Below are 24,653 nucleotides of genomic sequence, written 5' to 3'. Positions count from 1 at the left end.
CATTAAAAAAATAATAATAAAAATACAATTCATGAAAAATTTCAGAAAGGGGGGGGGGTTCCAAGTATGATATTTCAGATGTTAATATGTGACTTATCATATTCTTGTAATTTTTGATGTTAACTAAACATTGCTATATGAAAACAAATATAACTAATAATTAAAGATCATTTTCTCATATTTTCTTTCTTGATTATATTATCTTAAACGTATCATAAACTTTAAACAATTTAAACTTTTCTAAACATAATAAGTTAGTGTCCTAAAGGATAGCATGATCTGTTGAATATTTTGGATTAAAATTAAAAGATACAGTCCTTATAACTGATTTTATGATAAATTATATAGTATATCCACAATTTAAAAGACAAATTGAGAGAGGAGTCCATAAAATAGTGTCTGTATGAAACCAAAGATCTGTTTAATAACATATAATTTGAAACACAGTGCAACCCTTTATTTTCTTTGCACATCAACAAATTTCACTCTTTTCACACACACACACACACACACACACATGCGCATACACGTGCACCTCTGTAGCACAGTTGGAAGAGCAATGGAATATTGCACACCCTTCAAGTGAAAAAGACTGATAGTGATTCTCGTCATGATAAGAGGATCTTCATATGTGCTTTGTCAATTGAAGGTGAGTTAGCCGATCTCATACGAAGGTACCAGAGTTATTTTGATCAGAAACACAGGTTTTTCATCCCACATACAGACAAATCAGCCAAGAGAATGTACACAATTTACAGACCAAAATTACTATTGTGGTGGGAGATATATGGTGTTGTGTGGTGTGATGGTAGTACTGCCATTGCATAGTTGAAGGATTAAATAGGAGAGACAGTGAGTTTTGTTTAGTGGTGTTAAATCGTGAATGAACTAGTTCATGAAATAAATGCTTATCATTCTCGATTTAACAAGTTCGCCATTTCTCAAAGACTAAGTGTTAATCAGGAATGATGCTGTTTAAGTAAATAATGTATTATATTCTAATTCTGTAAATTTCATCTACAGCTTATATGTTAAAAATGTGTACTATTTGATATTTTCCTTGTACCTTGAAATAATGCCAATGGATCTAGATACTTTTATTTGGAACTTAATCGTGTTATCGGTAATACTGCCACCGGCTGTGATCGTGTATTGAATTCTGCAAGTCATGCTTGGGTGTGGAACTTCTCTGCCAGTTGCATTTATAGTGCTGCTCATCACGCATAAGTTCTGTCTCGATTCTGCCAGAGTCCTATTTGATGCTTGCGGCTTGCGATATGAAAACTGATTTGATAAGTGAGTATATTCAATGAGTGGAGATAGCGGGAGATATAAAAATTAATTACCAGCACAACTGACCAAATCTTCACTTTAAGGCAAGTCTTTGAGAAATCTTGGGAATATGCCAAGAATGTCTACACATGTTTTGTGGACTTGGAGAAGGCATATGACTGGGTTCCTCGGGATAAGCTTTGGCAAGTAGTACAGGAGTATGGAGTGGATGGTCAACTATTAGCTGCCATCAAGTCCCTGTATGAATGCCCAGAGTTTTGTGTCAGGGTAAACAGCACAAAGTCTGAACCTTTCACAGTCTCCGTTGGCCTCCGCCAAGGGTGTGTTCTGTCACCCCTCCTTTTCATAATATTTATGGACTGGATCGATAGGCACAGCCGAGGCAGTGAGTGTGTCAGAATTGGAAAATGTAGCATTGGACGTCTGCTTTTTGCAGCTGACCTAGTTCTGCTTAGCTCTTCCACAGATGACCTCCAGCAGACCCTGGATAGGTTTGTAGCTGTTTGTGCAGACGCCGGAACGAAGATCAGTGTGGCCAAAACTGAAATGTTTGTGGTCTCAAGACAACCATCCCAGTGTACTCTAAATGTAAGTAGAGTCCCAATGAGACAGGTGGAGAAGTTTAAATACCTTGGGTCTATATTCAAGAATGATGGAAAATGGGACGTAGAGCTAGATACTCGAATTGGCTTAGCAAGCTCAATATTGCAGGAGCTTGGCCGTTCAGTAGTATTGAAGCGGGAGTTAAGCCAGAAGGACAGCTGTCTTCAATACAATGTCCCCATCCTCACCTATGGTCATGAGAGTTGGTTAATGACCGAAAGAATGTGGACACGAATCCAAGCGGCTGAAATGAGGTTCCTTCGAGGGGTTGCGGGGCTGACAAAACTCGACAGAGTCAGAAGCTCTGCAATTCGGGAAACCCTCAATACTCAACTGCTGCTTCTCCGTGTTGAGAGATCACAGTTATGCTGGTACGGGCACCTGGTTAGAATGCCACAAGAGAGGCTCCCTCAGCAGGCCCTCTTTGCCAAGCCAGAGGGTGGAAGGCCAAGGACTCGCTGGATAGACTATATCCGAAACCTTGGGTGGACACATTTGGGAATCCCACCAGAACACCTGAGCTTGGTGGCAGAGGATCGTGACCATTAGAAGTTCCTCTTGCAGCTTTTGCCCCCACAACCCAATTAGGAAGAGTGGGCCTTGAAGATGTATGTATGTATGTACCTGACCTGGGAGCACTCTCTTGTTCCTGATTTTCATCTTAGATGTGCTGTCCCAGGTGAACCGCTGATGTTCGTATCTCGGAGCTCTCGGCACAAGTCACCTTGTTCTATGACTTAGAGTTGGTACTACGGAAGCTGTACTTCAACAGAGAAAAACAAAGTCTGAACAGGCAATGTCCGAGGAGCGTTCTGAGATTTCTAAAGGTATACAGCCAAGTAATCCTGAAGTCCACTGTGATGAAAGTCTATGCTGATATCGAGGAAGGCCCTGGGCAAGGAAATCTGCGAATGCTATGCTGGCCAGAGAGCAGTAACAGCAAGGAGCTGAAGAGACTATTTAGGGACACTCGATTTGTTTCCAAGGAATCGCAATAGAAGTTGATGTTATCCAGAACCTAGATGTGTTGTAAGTCGCCTGAATGCGGTAAGAGAAATTTGATTCAATTTTGTCATCATCATCAAATTCCTGCCATGTACCCTCAAGGGGTGTACAGGATATGACAGTACTACATGAAAAAATTACATCATTACTAACTTCCTATCTACAAATTTTCCTCCAAATCAGTCTGTTAGTTGTCAAGACTCCAACATTATCAGATCTTATATTTCAATTTTGTCTCTGCCTTAACTAGGGATTGAATAATGTTAAATGAATAGGTGCTTAGTTAATGGACAGCCAAAGCATTACTTTGTTCCGAGTGAACATATCTAGAACCAGAAGTCATTACCTGTGATTGTATTATCTGGATTAATAGTTTAGTCTATGAGAGGAATGTTCTTAATCTAATAAGACTGTATGTCCCTTGAGAAAGCATTAGAATAAATATCTGAGTGAATTGTCCTTTTTAATGAGTTGTTTAACATAGAATATTTGTACTAAGTTATGTGTGATTGGCAAGGAAATTGTTTGCTAAGAAAGTGCGTTGAAGTGCATTGTGCTCATATAGGTGCATTAGTGTAACACGTTATTCCACTCGGATATATGAATGAAATATTAATCAGTTGATGTTGAATTACTATGTGTTAAGTATAAGACTTGTTTATGAATGCACTTTTATTGATTAACTTAGATATCATAAGGATTAATGTGTACTTAGTAGAGAACTTTCATTTGTTTTGCTCTATGTATTGGGGAAATTGAATTGTGTTTTAATTTTATTAGTATTTTCATTGTAATAATATCTAATTGAATGCAGTATTGGTGTTAAATTGATGTTTCTTAATTAGATAAGTAGAACCCTAAAGTGAATTGCCTTATTACTAGAATTTGATATATCTTGTAGTGTGTATTCTGAAGTAAAATAAATGTCCTTTGTTTTATGCATAATCACGTGCTTGCCTGAATTCAATTCACTGTACAATTCATAAAATTACTTGGATCTTAGTGGGAACCCAAGGTGAAAGGAAAGATTGAGTAACCTCGGCCACTTCTGTATAAAGGAAAATTATTGAGATATTTAAGGAATCCTTAGCTTAAAGAAACTAAAGTGTAATTGTACTTATTGATTAATTTTTCCATGAGGTTATTTTTCATAGCATCTAGACATAGAGTGGTGCAGGATAATATAAATTTTCTCTATGTTAATAAGAGAACAAATTAATTAATGAGAATCTGTAGACTAATACAAATTAATAAGATGCATTTTTCTACTAACTTCTGCTAAGTGCAATACCACTGGGATAAGTATTGACTGCAACTTATTTTAAGACTAGCTACAAGGATTGAGATATAAGAGTAATTGAGGATCAATAAGACTCCCAAGTATCAGATATTGTTTATGTATATAAATATTGGAGTTATCACCATATACATGAGTAAGGGGGGGGGTCACAACAGTGGTATAGTGTGTCCCTCTCACAATAAGTCCTTAGACTCCTTGGAGGTATCACATAATAATAATAATACATACATACATACATACATATATATATACAATATTGCATTTATTTTTATTACATAATAGATACTTCACTTGACAGTACATAATCATAAAATACATGAATCACTTTGCTTTTTAGCAACAAAAACTGAATATTGTTATATAGTCTATTCGTTATGAGAAGAGGAATCACTTTGCTCTTTTTTTTCCCATATTTGCTGTCATTACCACTAATATGTGTTTTGCTAGCATGATTGCTGTAGATTTGTACATTAACATTTCAAGAACAGTGTTGCAAATACAATTTGTAATACAGCATCCTCCAATAAAGAAGTGGACCCCCCCCCCCAAAAAAAAAGAAGCTTATAGTGAAAGCATTGGCAGAAGCTGCTTAATAAGGCAGTGTGGTTGTTTGAGGTAATGTACCCCAAAGTTGTTAGAATGAACAGGCTGCAAATGCTTGCTGCCTGTTCATTCTAAATTGGGGAAATTTATGCAGAAAAGAAAAGGCAAACTGTACAGACTAAGTTTTTAAAGATGCCTCATCATGCTGTCATCTTACCCCTTGAAGATGAGCCTAAACCTTGCCTGACTTATGCATATGGTAAGCCATCATCATTGGAATGCTTTGTTACAATTCCAGAATTTCAAGAATTTGTTGGTGATGACTTAGCTTTTCCCGTCTCCTTTGATAATCATTCAATCGATAAAACAACTTTGAAGAATTATTCTTGCTCCAGTGCAGTCAGGAAGTGTTATCAGATTGACATGGAAAAAATTTTTCATAGAATGGAGAGGAGGAGGGGGGAATAGAACAAAAGGCCATTCCTGGAAACTGTATAAGAAGGGTGTGAGCAGAAGTGTGAAGAGTAGGTTCTCTGCATGATTAGTGAGTGGAATGCATTACCGGAGTGTGTTGTGAATGTAGACACTCGATTTTATTACACACACACACACACACATCTCTTCGTCTTCCCTACTACTTAATTCTTCCACTAGACACAACTACAATTAACAGTTTGAATCAGTTTAAGGCACAGTTGGATGAGCTCTGTGTGTGATATTGTATACCTCCCACAATGAATCTGACTCTATGGAGGTCAGATGTTAATAATAATAATAATTTAAAAATGTTTCAGTAATAATTTTTTCTCCAATGAATATCTGATAAATTGTTATGTATTTTCTGATAAGTATTTTGATCTTTTTATCTATAGGTATTTAAGCCCATTGCAGAAAGGTTTGGCATACAGTTTGATTGTACCATTAAAAGGAGGTAAATTTTCATGCAGTATTCTGTTTACATGTGCAGATAAAATAGCTAATTTTCTTTTTGTGATTTAGAAAGACTATATTCTTTAAGATTTATGTATCTGCTCAAATGCTTAAATTTTTTGTTCAAATTTAAGCTTTTGACTATACCATTTAATATGCTAATTTATGAGTCAGTATAGTGTTTATTTAGTAGCATATCAGCATTGAGTTCATTTTATTTCTTGGGGGTTCTTTGGATTTGTTTTTTGAGACAACTGATCTATAGTCCATACATGTTTGCCAGCCTGGTTAGATGAGTGAATAGGTTCAGCTGTACAACTAACAGATGTGCTACACAGTGATTCAAACCTGTTCAAGTCACCTTGTGATGTTTTGTGAGAGTTTAGGTGGAAAATAATTTTTCTCACCTGGTATGAGACTTCTGTCCTGAAGGCACGAAATGCTTGAAAAGGTACTATATTTAGTCTCTTTATCAGGATTCCCATGGTACTAAAAAAAAAGTATGATATAACATTTTTTGTAGATATTATATAACTTACCATAATAGTCTTTATACAGGGTGGTTCAGAATTCCATGTACAAACTTTGAGGGGAGGTAGAGAAGGTACTAACAGGGACACAAAGATACAGAAATAACACAAGGCAGTAAGTAGTGTATAAAACTTTATTAGGCGTAACTGAACAGTTCAATAGTAGTTGATACATAATATGGTAAACGAGGTACATGTCTGCCATCTCAGCATTCGTAAAATGATGCATGTTCTTCGTATGACATCAAAAGCATGAATGAGGAAGCCCCAATTGCTCACCTGGAGCGCTGGTGAGCAGTGCTACTTATCACTTTCGGGTGGCGTTTCCGGTCATTCTTTCCTATGTGAATATGGTTGATTTTGATGTTCTCTACCTCCCCTCAAAGTTTGTACATGGAATTTTGAACCACCCTGTATATGGATATCAATTCAACCTTTTTTTTTTTTTTTTAATGAAGGAGGATGTATGTGGAACATAATGCATTAGATATATCAATATCTGACCTTGTTGCTCCAGGAATGGGAAATAAATATAGGAAGACGAGTAGTGTGATAGGAGAGAATGAAGAAAGAAATATAAATGAGAAAATAATAGTTGATAGTGTGGAAGGCGTGAGTGACTGTGAAAGTTTAAGAGATGGTTTTATTTGGGAGAGTGGCTGACCTGCAGAGGGAGATAGATGAGCTGAAAGAGGAGGTGGAATGTCTTGTGAATGACAGGAGAAGTATGAAAGATGAGATTAGGAGAATGGAAGAGATAAATGCAAGGCGAATCAGAGTAGGGGGAGAGAGTTTTGGGAATGATAGGAGAAGAGAGAATTTTGGGATTGATAGAAGAGGACAGAATGGAAACAGTAGGAGAGAGGGAATGAGAGAGGTATGGGAGTGCTAGAAGACGAGAGAATGGAAACAGTAGGAGAGACGGAATGAGAGAGAGGCATGGGAGTGCTAGAAGAGGAGAGACGGAATGAGAGAGAGAGAGAGAGATGGGAATGCTAGAAGAGGAGAGAGTGGAAACAGTAGGCGAGACAGAATGAGAAAGAGGTATGGGAATGCTAGAAGAGAGAATAGGAGCAGTATAGGAGAGGAGATGAGAGAGACGTATTGGAATGAAAGAAGAGGAGAGAATGGAAACAATAGGAGAGAGGGAATGGTAAGAGGTATAATGTATGGGACTCAATGATCTGTGGTGTTCAAGATAGGGTGTGAGGAGTGTTTGCCAGGAGGAACAATAGAAAGGGTGGCTATGGCAATTAAGAGAGGTGAAAGGGTGGATGAGATGATTGTGATGGTAGGAACAAATGACTTCAGTGGTAATGCAAGTTGGGCAGCGAGAGATATGAGATTTTTGCTTAAGGCTGTATGGAAGAAGACAGAGAGAGAGGAAAGATAGTGTGCATGTTGCCTAGGTATGATAATGACGAGCTGAGCAGAAGAGCGATAATATTGAATGGCATAATAGCTAGAATGTGTGACAAGAGAGGACTGGAATATGTGGATACTTGGAGTGCATTTGAGGACAGAGAGGAATTGTATGCAAGAGACCACCCACATTTGAATGAGGAAGGATGTAGGCATCCCAAGAGATTGCTGTTCCGAACGCGTCAGTGTGTCCCAGGGAGGATGGTAGCAGGAGTGGCCCCTTGTGGGAATGGGTACTTGGGAGAAGGGGAAACGACATCATGTAACACTGAGCCCAGTGGAGTCTAGAGGGGATAATGCTGGGCATAGAAACAATGGCATTTATATGCTTTATACTAATGCCAGGAGTATCCGGAATAAGGGAGAGGAATTGGTGGCGCAGATAGCATCAGCCTAGCCAAAAGTTATTGGGATCACTGAGACGTGGTTAACAGAAGGGGATATAATAACAGGAATAGAAGTCACTGGGTACAGCATTTTTTGGAAGGATAGAAAGGGAAAGCGTGGTGGTGGAGTACTTCTTGTGATAAGTGACGACCTATGTCCTCTAAGAGTGGAGGCTTTGGAAGGCAGTGACACTAATGATTTTGAAAGCATATGGTGTGAGGTAGAGGTAGGCAAGACAGGATATTTAGTGGGGTGTTGCTACAGACCCAGGAGCACAGAGGGTGGGGACCAGGAGATGTTTAGACAGTTGAGTTAGGCAAGTGCAAGAAGAATGATCCTTATGGGAGATTTTAACTACAGCAGTATAAATTGGGGAGAGGAAGATGCATGTAGCAATAAGGGAATGGAATTTCTAGAATTCTTGAGGGACAAATGTCTTAGGCAACATGTAATAGAGGGAACAAGAGTTTCGGATTTGGTTATAGCATCAGAAGAGTTGATAATAACTAAGATGACATCTCTCCCACCAGTTGGAGAAGGTGACCATATGGTTTTGACTTGGAAAATGAATAGACATGCAGGAGTATCAAAGAGACTAGATCGTATGTGGTATTATAAGGCAGGTGATTATAATAGTCTAAGATGTCAACTTGGGGAAGTTTCGTGAAGGGAGGAATTGGAAGGCTGGGATATCATTAGTGCGTGGGAAATTATGAAAGAATATTTGTTAGCAGCAATGGTAAGTTGTATACCACGAGTGAAGGAAGAGGACACAATTTGGAGTAAAGTAGATAACAAACAATATTAAACAGGAATTGCATGCGAAAAAGAGGCTATGGAAGAGATATAAGGAGACAGGTGAAGAGAAGATGCATGAAGAATATAAGACACAGGCCAGAAGAGTGACTAGTATGGTAAGGAAGACAAAACTGGAATATGAGAGGAGATTGGCCCTACGATCCTAAGAAAATCCTTAGGAAATTTTCAGCTACGTGGCCAGTAGGAGGAGAAATGACTGTGGAAGAATGATATTGTGAGATAAAAATGGGAATAGAGTGATTGATGCAGAGGACATAGTGGAATTGTTCAGTGAACACTTTATTGGAGTATTTCATCCTGGAGAAGTCCGTTTTAATACTAGAGGGGGACAGAGTAGGTTCGAGGTTTAGAGGTACAGGAGGAGAGTGTGTTTCAAATACTGAGTTCTCTGGATGTCAGGTAAAGCTGTAGGAATGGATGGTATTTCACCATGAGTTTTGAGAGAATGTGCTGGGGAACTGACAGTGCCTTTGACCTGGCTTTTCAATGAAAGTCTGGCTGCGGGAAAGGTGCCCATGGAATGGAAGGAAGATAAGATAGTGCCATTGCATAATGGTGGTAGCAGATTGGAAGTGTCTAATTATAGGCCAGTTTGTGTGTCATCAGTAGTAAGTAAAATCTTGGAGAAAGTAGTGAGGAACCGTATACAGCATTGGGCACATGAGGGTGGTGTTATCCGTGAGAGTCAACATGGATTTGTAAAGGGGGTGCTCTTGTTTTAGCAATATGCTAGCTTTTTATAATAAAGTTACAAGAGCATTAGATGAGGGAAAGGCATATACTGCCATTTTCTTAGACTTAGCGAAAGCATTTGATAGGGTGCCACATGATAGGCTGATATTTAAGTTGCAGCACATGGATCTGGATGTCAGATTGGTCAACTGGATTCAGGATTGGCTGTCCAATAGGTATCAGAGAGTTGTGTATGGTGGGACAGTTTCAAGGAGACAGAGGGTTACAAGTGGTGTCCCACAGGGCTCAGTACTGGGACCTATATTGTTTACCCTTTATATCAATGACATTGTCAGTGGATATTCAGTTGTTTGTGGATGATGCAAAGCTGGGAAGGATTATTAGTAATAGTGCAGATGTGGTAGCCCTGCAAGAGGATTTGAATAAGCTAGATAGATGGGCAAATGAATGGGGGGTGTTGGTTTAATGCAGTAAAATGTAAGGTCTTGAGGTTTGGGAAACATCGATAGGATGCTGCATACTCTATGGGGGGAGTTATACTGGAGGAAGTAGGGGAGACAAGAGATCTAGGGTTGATGATTGATTGAAACCTGAAATTTAGGGGACATGTTGCAAAGGTGGTGAAGGTAACACATTGAATTGCTGCAATAATGAGAAGGACACTGACCTGAGGGTTATCATTCCGTTGTATAAGTCTCTGATCAGACCACACTTAGACTTGTTCTCAGATTTGGTCCCCAGGGTTTGAAGGGGATAAATTAACTGTGCAACGGATACAAAGGCAGATAACAAAGATGGTTTCAGGACTGTACCATGTTAGTTATGAGGATCGGCTGAGGGAATGTGGACTGCAGAGTTTGGTGGATAGAAGAAGGAGAGGTGATATGTTTGAGACTTTTAAACTGTTGAGAGGTGGTTACAGATTTGACACATTCTTTCGTTTGGTTGAACAGCGGGAAGGAGTGATGACAAGAGGCCATCCCTGGAAGTTACAAAAGGAAACTGTTTGCAAGTGGGTGAGGAGTGGTTTCTTTGCATGGAGGGTGGTTGAACCATGGAATGCATTGCCTGATGGAGTGGTGAGAGCAAGAACGGTAAATGAGTTTAAGGAGTGGTGTGATAGACTTTGTGTTTCTCATTGGGGGGCCTCCCCTCGATGAGTCTTGATAGACTTTGTGTTTCTTAGGAAGGACCTCCCACGATGAGCCCATTGACTCCTTGGAGGCCTGAATAATAATAATAACTGCAGTTATAATTCATCATTATAAAGATAATCAAATTTTTGTTCTGTTACCTCAAGGGGTGTACAGGTTACAGTGATAATTCTACATGAAAAATTGACATTATTACTTGGTCTAACTGTGAGTTGTTTTTTGTTTCCTGGCATCAAACACCTGATTAGCTAATCTTTGCTCTTCCATTATGTTTGAGTAATGCACCACTAGATATCATCTCTACTTACACATTTCTCAATGCTAATTCAATACACCTTGTCTGTTAGCATATTCAATTTGCCATCTTCACTAAAAATTGTGCTTAAATAACTGTGAATTACTTGTTCTATAAATTTCTCATTAGATGCAGCTGATGGTTTCAATTTTAAGTGTATATTTTCATAATCTGTATCTTTTTCTGAAGGAAAGTGGCATTACACCTGATATCGAAACTATAAATGTTAACTCTTTAGTTCATGTCAATGATGTTGTACTCCTAAATAAATACATTACAAATATGCAGAATTTCTTAACTAAATTGAATAACTGATGTAATAAAATTTGGCATGAAAATCATCAATAAAAAGACAATGACAAAGAAATAGCCAGGAACATTGAAAACATCATTTGCATGCTGAATAGAGAACCTATAAAACCATGTAAAACATTTAATCTATTTAGATATAGTTTGTAGAGATTTCAAATTAAATATGGAAATACAGCAAATCAGCAAAGTGGTATGGTAGAAAGTCAACTGAATCAATTTATGGAATTTGAGAAATTTGTCAAAACATCAGACTTGCTGTATACAAGATATTGTTGAAATCAATTGTAATTTATGGTTCTGAGAACAGATGATGTCAGTGGTAGAATCATATAAAAAATGAAGGTATTAGAAAGGAATTGACATTGTTTAGCATTCAAGAATTTGTGAGTAGAGCTAATCTAAGGTGGTATGCCACCTTAAATAGAATGGGTGAGGAAAGGCTAGCAAAGCAGGTGTATGATGCCAAGATGGCAGGAATGAGATCCAGAGGTATAGGTGGATTGATTCTATCAGGAGTGACTTAGAAGCACAAAATGTTAAGATATGAAAATATTGGAGTGCTGAATAGATTAATTTGGAGGAAAATTGTTGATAAGTGATTAATAATAATGCAAACGTAATCATGTAGTGCTGTCATAGTAGCCTGAATACCCCTTGAGGATACATATCAGAAAATTGATAATGATGGTTCTGAGAGCCAGGTGAGAAGGAAAATATTTAATCAAAGAGTGGAGACCACAGATCTGGGAGTTCTGAGAAAAATTAGAAGTGTGAACTCATTATAAAGTTTAATGGAATGACTACAGCACAGAGGGAGCAACAATAAAATATAAGTTTATTAGATCCTGTATTTTGTCTCTGTCACAGAAACCTCCACTACCTCCCGTCTCTGTTTTAGGTGTTTACATGATACCTTTTTCTTGCAAATTATCTTATTATGGCCAAACTGCAAGATCTGCCTAGAAGAACACAAAAAATACATCTGCCACCCTACTATAGTCAGTCTAGTATGGCTGACCGTATTTTGGATACATTGCATGAAATCAAATGGGAAAGAATTACTATGCTTCACTGCAACAAATATAAACTTGAAAGATTCATAGAATCAGCATCAGATTTGTTAAAGCAGCCTAATTTTAATAAATATGGCTGTGTTAAATTTCCCAAGATTTGGGAAATTTCGATCCTTAGGCATCTCGTCCAACAGCTAAGGCTATCTAACAGCACCCATAGAGGGTGCCCTCTCATAGAGCTTTTGGTCTATTTCCTTCAAGTTATTGTTTAAGTTCTTTTGTTGTGCTTATACAATTATGAGATTGTATCTCTGACAATGTCTCTTTGACAGATGAAATATAGGTTCTAATAAACTTATATTCTAATTATTGTTGTACTGTGCTGTATTCTTTCCATTAAACTTTATAATGAGTTTAAACCAGTATCAGCCTAAATGCTAGACGAGATGTGACCAGACACTATTAATGGCAGAATCATATTAAAAACAGGGATATTAGGAAGGAACTTGACATTATTAGTATTCAGGAATGTGGGAGTAGAGATAATCTGCTCACACATTCTTAAATCAGGTAGTATGGTCACTTAAACAGAATGTGAGAGGAAAGGTTAGTAAGACTGGTCTTTGATCCCAAGATGACAGGAAAAAAAGACCAAGGAACACTAAGATCTAGGTGCATTGATTCAGCGAGATGTGCACTCGATGACAGAAATAGAAGATATGATTATATTGGAGTCCTGACAGATAAAAGATTAATTAGACATATTTTTCTTGATATCTATATATATATATATGTGTGTGTGTGTGTGTGTGTAGGAGGATGTTTTGTCATTTCACTACTGACATGCAAAATTAAGTATTTTTAATTGAAAATTTTCTCACTGAAGCACTTCCCCTTTTATCTTGTGAACTTGAATTCTAATTTCTTTAAATAAATTAAATAAATGGATTAAATGTGGATTGCAGTGTTTGATTTGTAGGCTTGGTTGGAAGTATAAACAATGGTTCTGATTTAGGAAACATTGTGTTGCATGAAGACTGCATTTTTGTTACACCATGATTGCAGGACCAGATCAATTTTCTAAGCACTGAAATTTTTCATGCAAAGCTAAGTCTGGACAGTGTAAGACAAAGGCAAGGGGATACTGTATTCCTATCAATTCAGATTTTTTTTTTTTCTCCTGCAAAATGAAGAGTATAAAGAACAAGCCAGGAGAGTGACTCAGTTAGTAAGGAAAACAAGTACATATAAGTAGAAATCGGCAAACCAGGTCAAGAAAAACCCTAGAGAGTTTTTTTTAGATATATGGCAAGTAGAAGGAAGAATAATCATGTTAAGATGATGGATGAAAGTGGTAGAATGGTAACTGCTGCAGAAGACATTGCTTGAGGTATTCAGTGATCAATTTATAAGGGTGTTTCATCCTGATCATGGTGGAATTATGAGGAACTTAAGTGTAGAGGACATAGGAGAGGATGGCTTAATTGTGAGTGAGCAGGAGGTATTTGAGGAAATAAACTTGATGTCAATAAGGCGAAAGGATTTGATGATCTTGTAGGAGGGTACAAAGTTGAAGGAGGGTAAAACTGTTCAACTGCATAAAGGTTGTGATAAGGCTGTAGCTTCAAATTATAGGCCAATCTGTATATCTGGAGTTGTGGTGAAGGTATTGGAGAGATTGGTGAGAAGTAGGATACAGAAATATGTTAGTAACAGCAGTATTCTCTATGGTTATCAGCATGGGTTTGTTAAAGGGAGATCATGTTTCACTAACTTATGTACTATAACAAGGTGACAAATACCTTGGACAGGGGAAATGCATATACAGTGGTGTACTTGGATTTTGCAAAAGCTTTTCATAGACTGCCACGCGACAAGCAAGTTGGTAAATCAATTTAAACAGATGGGATTGGATAACACACTTCTGAGTTGGATCAGTGACTGGGTGTCAAATAGGTATCAGAAAGTTGTATATTGGGGTGCATGTATCCCAAAAGAGAAAGGTCACTAGTGGTGTGCCACAGGGGTCAGTTTTGGGACCATTGTTGTTCAATTTGTATGTTAATGATATTGGGATGGATTTAACTAGTGATATGCAGCTGTTTGCAGATGATGCAAAACTGTGGAGAGCAATGCAGAGTGAAGCAGATGTTATGGCCTTACAGGAGGACTTGAGTAGATTGCATGAATGGGCAGGTAAGTGGAACGGTCAGTTCAGTGTTGCAAAGTGTAATCTTTTGAGATTCGGTAAGCAATGATTGGATGTGAAGTATGCACTTGATGGGGAAACTTATAGAGAAGTAGAGGATATTTGAGATCTAGGAGTGGTGGTGGACAAGGACCCGAAATTCAGGGGCCACATTTCACAAGTTGTGAAGATGTTACATCAAATGATGGCAATGATGGGGAGAACCCTGACATGCAGAAATTGAGAGGTTATGATGCCATTGTATAAGGCCTTGATCAGACCTCATATGGATCATTGTGCACAGATTTGGTTTCCAGGTTTTCATGGTGACAAGGATATGTTGGAAAGGGTCCAGAGAAGATTCACAAAGGTGGTCAGCGATCTTTAGAATGTGGAGTACAAGGACAGATTGGGAGAATGCAAGTTTCAGAACCTCGTGAATAGGAGGAAGAGGGAGGATATGATTGAGACATATAAGCTAGTCAGGGGTTATCATCAGGTTGACATGGAACAGATTTTTCATAGAATGGGAGAGGGGGAGTAGAACAAGAGGCTATTGCTGGGAACTGTATAAGGAGGGTGTGAGCACAGGAGTGAGGAGCAGGTTCTTTGCTGGAGAGTGGTTGGTGAGTGGAAGGCATTGTTTGAATGTATTATGAATGTAGACACATCGAATCAGTTTTAAAGCATGGTTGGATGAGCATTGTGTACAATAATGTGTACCTCCCATGATGAGTCTCTGATTCAGTGGATGTCAGATGTTAATAATAATAATAATAAACCACCCTGAGAAGAATATATGATTGATAGAAGTAACTCAATATACCACATAGCATTAAATGCCTAAATTTCTGATTTTAGGCATTAAATTAAATGCTGGATTGCTTACATCATTACATGTAATGATGTAAGCAATCCAGCAAACTAGCCTTTGAAATGATTGTAAAGCAATGTTGGGGGAAATGGAATATTTTGCTAATGTACATGGTTTTTTTGGAGAACTTATCATTCATGAGCGATTGTTCAATCTGTTGTGTTCATTGTATAGAAATTATGGAGATAAACTTCTGTGTTGGGATAGTTGTTTTAATAAAAACTAAAATAAAACAATGCTGACATTTTGACCTTTATATCAAAGTCATCATCAGGAATATATATATATGCTGGGAGACACAAGCTACATTACAGTATGCTTTAGTAAGCTACAACATAATTGCTCTGTTAATCATTGATTCTTGCCTGAGGGAAATAAAAGTGGAATAGCAAATTTTAAATATAAAAAAAATAAAATTTTAAATATGAAAAAAATTAATTAATAAAATAATAATAAAAATAATAATAGATGGAATGATATCATTCGTTCCTAAGTTTTTACACTCCTATGCCAGACCTGTTCAAAAGCCTTGGAGATATCAAGGTCATCCACACTTGAGATTTACCAAATTTTTCCATGATATTTTTCCAGAAATGAATAATATAAATGAGCTGATCCCCCTGTTGATTGGCAGTGATGGAATCCTTGGTGGTTGTTTATTAGTTAAGAGCCTTAAAGGTAGTGAAAGAGTTGAATGTGATAATTATTTCCACTACTTTTGAGAGAAATGAGTTGAAAGAAATTGGGCAGTAATTTGAAGGTAAAAAATTTGTCGCCCTTCTTAGGAATGGACTGTATGTCAGATACCTAGGTTTCTGACATACAGGTTAGGTTTCAGACTGTCAAGATAGATACAAATGGACTAAAGGTGAAAGACGACAGATTAAGAGTCAGCTCTGGTGCTAAAACCTTTAGAACTATCAGAAGAATGCATCAGAATCAGGAGACTTTTTAGTATCTGGACAAGTTTTTTTTTACTTCTTTCTGGTGAAAGGTCATATGGAACATTAAGTGATGAATGTTGGGAATGGTTTGAGGACATTTACCAAGAGCATTCATGCAAGAATTGGAGAAGTAGGAGTCAGGAGATTGACTTTTTCTGTGGGTGATGATACAGTAGAACCATCCCAATGTAATAGTGGTGGAAGTTTTCTTGATCATAAATTCCTGCCATAGCTTTGGCTGGAGACCAGAAGGCACGGCTGCCATTTGGACAAGATGAAAGTTTCTTGCTTTTAGCATTTTCACAATCAGTTTTCAATGGGTTGATAGTTATCTTGCAGCTGCTGCAGGCTTTGGTATAAGTGCCATTGGAATATGGAGTTTTGGATGCAAGCCAGTTATGGTATGCTTTACTCTTCTCTTGTATCTAAGGAGATAAGGGATAGGGATTTTGAGTGCATGGAATAAATGTTTCTATACCAATAAGAATTATTTCAATGATACATGCAGTACATAGGTTTGGATTCAATGGCCAGAAACAGTAATTTAATTCAACCAAGGAAATGAGGCATGATAGTAGTTCCAAAGATCATCGAGTGATATTAACATGTGGTATTTAGTGCGTGTAGATTGCGTTTAATGTATTCATTGTTGAGAGTGAATGATTTGTGGTACTAGGGTGAGAATGGAGAGAATGTTTGTAGAAATGTTTCATGAGCGAATGCAAGAAATGAGAGTCATGTTGGGAGCAGAAGAATGACATGACTGATATTAAGGATATAAGGTGGGATTGTAGAGAATGTAGTGGAAGCAGTGAATGATAGTGCACGAAACCCGAATGAAAGAGTTTGAAGGAGGTGGTTGAAAGTGATAATGTAGATCAGTGATTTTCAACCTTTTTTATAATGTGGTATACCTAGACTAATTATTAAAATTCTGCGGCACAGTAAAAATATATTCTTTTAATTTTGTGATGATCTGGCAAAAAAATAAGCATAATTTTGATTGATTTACACACACAAGATAAATAAATGGGCAAATTACGACATTATTTCTTTCAATTAATTTGTTTTTACAAATCTCGCGGCACACCAATGTGCTGCGACACACCGGTTGAAAATCAATGATGAGATGATGCCAATACAGAAAGAAATTGTATGCTTACACAGACAAAACGTGAGCTTGGGCAATTGGAGAAACAGTTTGCTGTGAGTTACAGCAGGAGGGAGTGAATGGGAAAAGCATAAAAGTGCAAGAAACTGGGAGAAAAGAGTTTGTATTGTATGGGGATTTGATGATAAGAAGTGTACTTAATAAGAAAGTGATAAAAGCTTGTTTCCCAGGCAGAATGATAAATGATGTTAATGAAGCTGTAAGTTTGAAGAAGAAAGAAATGAAAGAAATAAGCAAGTTAATTGTTTTGGCAGGCACAAATGATTTGAAAGGTGAGAAATATGTAATGAGATAGGATATGCAAAAATGAAAAGTAAGAAAGTAAAACTTTCGAGTCTGCTGCCTCGGTATGATAGGACAGAATTGAGAAGGACTGTGATTGCCAATGAATTAATGAGAAGATTGTGCAGGAGGAATGGTGTTCAGTTTATAGATGTGTGAAGTGAATTTGATGGACGTTAGAACCTATATATATATATATCTATATATATATATAGAGAGAGAGAGATTCTTAAAGAGAAACATCTTTCCACTCAGTTTCCAGGAGTCTACAAGATTTTGTATGATTGTGGAAAGCTGCAGACAAAGGCAATGCAACAGTTATCGTCAACTCTGAAGATTACCAAAATAAGATGCTTGAATTACTACAAAGTGATACCTACTCAATACTTGAGAGAGATCCAACTCGAGAACTTCAAAATCATACCAACAACTTATTGAAAACTACCACTGAACTGTCTCGAAACGTTTGCCTGTCTCTACACTCTCTCTCTCCATCCTCTTATTCTGCGCATACATGGAGCTCCAAAAATCCATAAGGAAAACATCCCACCACGTCCCATTGTGGAAGGTATTGATTCTCCAACATACAAACTTTCTAAACATCTTGCAAAATACCTCAAATGTTTTTCAGGCAAGTCTTCATCCTTTATCAATAACACAGCAGACTTTGTTTCGTACATTAAGGATGTGACAGTTAATGAAGATGAAATCATGGGTAGCTTCGACATAATTTCCTTGTTCACTAATATCCCAACAGACGAAATCATAACATTACTCAAAGACAAGTTATCCAAAAAAATGTTGGCCTTACTTACCCATTGCATCAAGTCCGATTACTTTAGATTCCAAGATACCATATACAAGCAAAATCATGGTCTGGCAATGGGTAATCCTTTATCCCCTATTCTTGCAAATATTTACTTGGAGGATTTTGAAGCCAAGGCTGTCTCTTCCTTTGCTTTAACACCTAAAGTTTGGAAACGTTATGTGGATGACATTTTCATCATTTGGAGCCATGGACATGATTCCCTAATGGATTTCCTGGAACATATCAATAGTTGACATCCAGGTATAAAGTTCACAGCAGAGCTTGAAACTGATAGTTCCCTGCCTTTTCTAGATATAAAACCGATCCACTCTTCTGGTAAACTTAAAATTTCGATGTATAGAAAGCCTACACATACCAACAGATATCTTCATAGTCAGTCCCATCACTTCCCTCCCCAAAAATTTGGAATAATTTCTACCTTGGGACATAGAGCTCGCTCTCTTCTTGATGACCCAAATGAACTTCAAAAAGAAATCAACTATCTCCAAACTACTTTCATACTTAATGGATATTCTGAAAGAATTATTGAAAAATTCCTTCTTAATCCTCCTAGTCATCACATAGAAGAAATAAATACATTTAAAGGCAACATATCTATTCCTTACATAAGTTCAGTTTCACAAAAATTAGCCAAGGTTCTAAAAAAATACAATATCAGAACTTTGTTCACTCCACTTCCAAAAATCTGCTTCTTAATAAGCCACCCAAAACCATGTCATCATCATCTTAAATATCATATCCTGGTGTGTACAAAATATGGTGCGATTGTGATATTCCTTATTTTGGCCAAACAGACAAATCTATTGAATTACTTATGGAGGAACACATGAGGGACATTGCTTACAAGAGACAGCGAGCTGGTGCCTTATCAAGCCATATCCTTTTCTCGGCTGATTCTAATGATGAAAACCCAAGTCATACAGTCTGCTGGGACAGATCTACTAACATCTTTCGTTGCCATGATGAATTGGAGAGAAAAATCGTAGAACCTAGGTAAATCATCCTCAACCCTGATCATCTAAATAATAACTTGAGCTACAACCTCCCAGATAGTCATTCAGCTGTAATCATGTACTGACGTTCACGTGATGCTGCAAGTACGCACTCTCCCAACAATGCAACAAACGAAAGAACAGCTTTAAATACAACTACAACGTTTTCATGCTAATTATGTATAAAGACTTTCTATGTTCTTCATAGTTTTTTTTTTTGTTTAACATTGTGTTTAGTGTTTTTTCTTTTCTTTTATAATGTCATCTGATGAAGGCTGTTATAAGCCGAAACTAGTCGTGTTTTACTATTAAACCCCCCCCCCCTTTTTTTTTTTTTTTTACCTAACTCTCGGTTTAAGTCATCCAACTCTATTTTACAATATATATTGTAAAATATATATTGTATATTTTTTTTTTTTTTACCTAACTCTCGGTTTAAGTCATCCAACTCTATTTTACAATATATATTGTAAAATAGAGTTGGATGACTTAAACCACTCCATCAGTCATATATATATATATATATATATATATATGACTGATGGAGTGTACTTAAATGGTTTTGGAGTTAGATACTTGCAGAAATATTAAGAGGGGAAACAATTAAGCATGTGTCTAACCACCCTTGGAACAAATGAGTGTGAATGGAAGAATGACTGTGTGGAAATAGTCACATCTGAGATAGATAAGTATGAGTGCAGGAATGATTGTGAAAAGCTGAGCACGGTTTTCCAGCTTTGAAATCTGAATGGGCACGTAATGATATTATGTAAGGTTAACTGTCAGCTCAAGGAGATGTTGAAACGCATGTATACGAATGCCCAAAGTATCAGAAATAAAGGAAAAGAGTTTTGGGTATTGGTGTCATCTAGACTTATCCCAAAATTATCAGCATCAGCGATAATTTTGGGATAAGTCTAGATGATTTCTGAGAACTGGTTGTCAGAAAATGATGTAGTTACAGGGATAGAATGTAACAGATGTTGTATTTTCAGAGAAGATAAAGAAAATAGGACAGGGCAAGGAGTACTATTAATGATAGCTGAAGAACTTCAACCACAAAAATAGAAGTTAAGGAAGATTATAGATCTGAGGGAGATGGTTTATTTGAGGTTGTCTGGTGTTGAGATAGAGGCCAGTAGAATAAATTATATTGCTGGTTGCTACTATAGGCCTAGGGGGGGGGTCCAGAAGAGATGTGGATGACATGCATCGGCAGATTAGCACAATCAGTGCAGGCTGAGCAATTATCATATGGGGATATAGATGGGAAGGAGGAAAGGGCATGTGGCAAAATGGAAATAGAATTTATACAGTTACTGAGGGATAATTTTTCTGAAACAGCATGTGATGAAGGGGGATGCCAGGGATTTGAGAGCATTGGATCTGGTAATAGCATCAGAAGATCTGTCTATAACTACAGCAACAACTCTACCTCCAATTGTTCTCTGATGATGCAAAACTGGGGAGGACAATAATTGATAAAGATGATGTAGAAATCTTACAGGATGATTTAAATAAATTGCCATTGTGGGCAAAGGACAATGCTGTCAATTAATACTGTAAAATGTAAGGTAATGCACTTCAAGATGAAAAGCTGAAACATTCAGAGTACTTAGAGGATCATAGTAAGGAAGAGGTCTAGAATATTTGGTGAGTAATTGAGGTCGTCCTGTATTCTGGTGGACATGTGAACAATTTGTTTGAGATCTCTGGTGATAGCAGATGGCTCAGTCTCTTTTCCTGCTTGTTCTGTACAGTCAGAAGAGGAGACCAGATGGTGTTGTAAACACTGAAGTTTCCAAGGAAGATTATTTCTGTTTCAAAGTTAGACTGAAGAAAATTGACATTTAAGAAAGTAAATCAAAACGTTCAGAATTGTTGGTGGTGACATTAGAGTGCAGTAGAGACAGCAAACGAATTTTATAGAATCGGGTAGAGAACTTCAGCCAAAGGAGGTCAAAATCAGGAGATCTAGATTCTCCTGATCTGGGTTAGGTTGGATTCTCTTTGATATGGTATGTTAGAGCAAGCATATGCTCAAACCCCACTTTTGAGATCAAAACAGTCAGAAAGTGTATAATTGGGAAAACAGATGAATATTGCTTGAGGACATTGAAATTTGAGTTTGTCAGAAAAAGTAGGTGAGGCTTTGCAGACTGGTAATAATGGTAATAAACAACACTAAGTTTGGAATTGAGACGTGTGCATTTGTGAATTGGAGTTTGGAGGGGTCCATGGGATTGTCATTGACTGCATGTTTTGCACACGTTCCGTATGCAGTGTTTGAGTTTTGACACACTGGTTCCATACTGGTTATTAGTGGCATTTGATTTTGCACTAGTAGTATTATTATTTTTTAATAGCTGTTTGCCAATCATGTTTCATCTCCATTTTGTCATTTTGCTTTCAGTTCTGGTCATAATTGCAGACCTTGTAACCCTGTGTGCATAGGTAAGATCAGTAACCAGACTCCTGGAGATCGGTGGTAAAAGTTATTTTCCATATTCAAGTAAGAAACTGATGAATCACCATATTGATTTAGCTCTCACTATCTGTCAGAACCAGTGTGGATAATGACCCTTCCCATAATGCATAGCAATATAAACATCCAGATTTGTTCACATAGTTTTTGTGGTGACAAGGTTATATATTATAATGGGTCCAGAGAAGATTCACAAAGGTAGTAACTGGTCTTTGGAATGTGGTGTATGTAGACAGATTGAGGGAATGTAATTTGCAAAGCCTCGTGAATAGGAGGAGAGGAGTATGATTGAGGCATATAAGTTGGTCAAGGGTAGTTACCAGGTTAACATAGAAGAAATTTTTCATAGAATAGGAGAGGGGTAGAATAAGAGACCAACTATATAAGGAGGGTGTGAGCAAAGCAGTGAGGAGAAGGCTCTTTGCATGGAGAGTGGTTGGTAAGTGGAATGTATTGTCTGAGTGTGTTGTTGTGAATGCAGACACTTTGAATGAGTTTAAGACAGTTTCATGAGCTTTGTGTGTGATCGTGTGTATACCTCCCATGATGAGTCTGACTCCATGGAGGCCTGATGTTAATAATAATGCATGCCAATTACACGTGCCTAAGAAAGAGGTGTGCTGTTCACTATGGGATACTAGGCAACTTGATGAGAGATTATTTTGTTTTCTACATATAAGTAACCTACTTATGAAGATATTTCAGATATTTTTGTTTGTTTATGTTTGGGTACAGTAATTTACTATAGTAGGTATTAGAAAATAAAGAGTTTGAATTCTTTTCCTCTAAAGACATAGGTTGAATATCCTGTACTGAGTTAGCAGATCCCATTCAGGTTATGTTAATAATGATGATACTTTTCAATTGCTTTTTTTTTTTTAATATAAGCATTTTTCTCTAGGGGTTATTATCCTAAAGGAGGTGGTGAAGTAGTGATTCACACTAATCCTGTGAGCAGTTCTCTTAATTCTGTACAGATGATGGATTGTGGACATGTTACAAAAATTGTAGGCAGGTCATTTGTGGCTGGAGCACTTCCAATTAAGGTATTTATTTATTATTGGTATTATTATTATGCAGTCAAGCCTATCATACCTATCCTTCAACTCATTCACTTATGGAATACTCATAACTATCTCTGGCAATCTATTACACTCATTCACCACTCTACAAGCAAAAAATATAGTTTGCATACCTTTACTAACCATAATCTCAGACAATTTCCAGAGAAAATTTTCTTTTGTGCCAGTCTTATAGACTTTAATTTCCATAATGTCTCCCTCTCCTATGTCTGTCAACTAAACTCAGCAATCCACACACCTTCAACTCTCTGTCTACCATTACTCCCACTTGATCCCTAGGTTTATCATTTTCTTCAATCCAGTACCATCAGTAGATATTAAGTATGTTATCTTTTCACCCTGAACTGCAAAACTACATCACATGAAATCTCTCATAATGAAACTGTTGAATATGGAGGTCTCAGGTGCCATTTTTCTCATATATACATTAGTGCCATGTAGAACACTTTTTAAACTATTGCATAAGATTCAGAAACAGACAAACAAGCATATTCAACTACACATTCTAAAATAAGAAAAATACCACCAATAATGATTATTAATATCATAAAACACTTATCTGAATAGCAAGTGAAATGCTGTTGCTTTAATAGATGTTCTCAATGTATATGTTTCTTTATACATTTATTTTGTGAATTCTGCCTGTATGTCGAATAATTAGAATTGTTAATGTTCAAGTTTTTCCCATTAAAATAAAAAAAAGGTCATGCTCTGTATTTTTGTTATTATATGTTATTATTTTTATTCAAAACCTGTTGCTTTCTTCTGTTAATGCTTGTGAATTGTTTGATATAAAAAAAGTTATATTTCAGTAAGAGCTGTAAAATATATAAAAAATCATGAAAACTGTGTCATAAACTTGATAGGAGATTAATAATAATATAAATTTCATCATGTAGTGCTGTCATAGTAGCCTGTATACCCTTGAGAGTACATCAGATGAAAATTATGCACTAATCACTATGTTAAGGAATTGTTTATAGAGAGATAAAATAAGCAATTCACAAAGTGCTTGTGTAATGAAAACTTTTCATATTTATTTTTTTTGCACTCATTTTATGGCATCTGCATCATGTTAAATGACTTGTCTTGCCATGATTAGCAATTAAAAGTTATAATTAATACATATGAACTCTCTCTCTCCCTCAGCAAACATAGCTTTATTATTATTATTATTATTATTATTATTATTATTATTATCCAGGCTTCCATGGAGTCAAAAGACTCATCATGGGAGGTCATTTTTAGGAAATACAAAGTCTATCATACCACTCATTGAACCCATTAACCGTCCCCCACTCCAACCACTCTCTCAGGCAATGCATTCCAAGGTTCAACCACCCTCCATGCCAAGAAACCACTCCTCACCCTCTTGTGCACAGCCTCCTTTCGTAACTTCCAGGGATAGCCCCTTGTCATCGCTCCTTCCTGCCGTTCCACCAAGTGAAAGAACTCTCCAATGTCTACCCTGTAACTGCCTCTCAACAGTTTAAAAGTTTATGCATGA

At 37.1% G+C, this 24,653-nt stretch overlaps 1 protein-coding gene across 4 annotated transcripts in view; it reads left to right on the top strand.

Annotated features, from left to right (window-relative positions):
• Positions 1 to 24,653, top strand: part of Rtca (RNA 3'-terminal phosphate cyclase) — a 169,550-nt gene that overhangs the window by 68,357 nt on the left and 76,540 nt on the right. For all 4 annotated transcript variants that reach the window (XR_016548149.1, XM_090390966.1, XM_090390967.1 and 1 more), the window contains exons 5-6: positions 5,617 to 5,675; positions 22,966 to 23,110. Coding sequence is in view for 3 of the 4 variants with exons in the window: in XM_090390966.1 (XP_090247092.1) it covers positions 5,617 to 5,675; positions 22,966 to 23,110 (204 nt within the window). In the remaining variant the exon portion in view is untranslated. The remainder of the gene's footprint in view (positions 1 to 5,616; positions 5,676 to 22,965; positions 23,111 to 24,653) is intronic.

This window comes from Typopeltis vanoorti, chromosome 3 (genome assembly GCF_054136105.1).
Source record: "Typopeltis vanoorti isolate ZY-2024b chromosome 3, IOZ_Tvanoo_1.0, whole genome shotgun sequence".
Lineage (NCBI taxonomy): Eukaryota > Metazoa > Arthropoda > Arachnida > Uropygi > Thelyphonidae > Typopeltis > Typopeltis vanoorti.
Note: the sequence above shows the minus strand (reverse complement) of the source record. Positions and strands in the feature narration are given on the sequence as shown.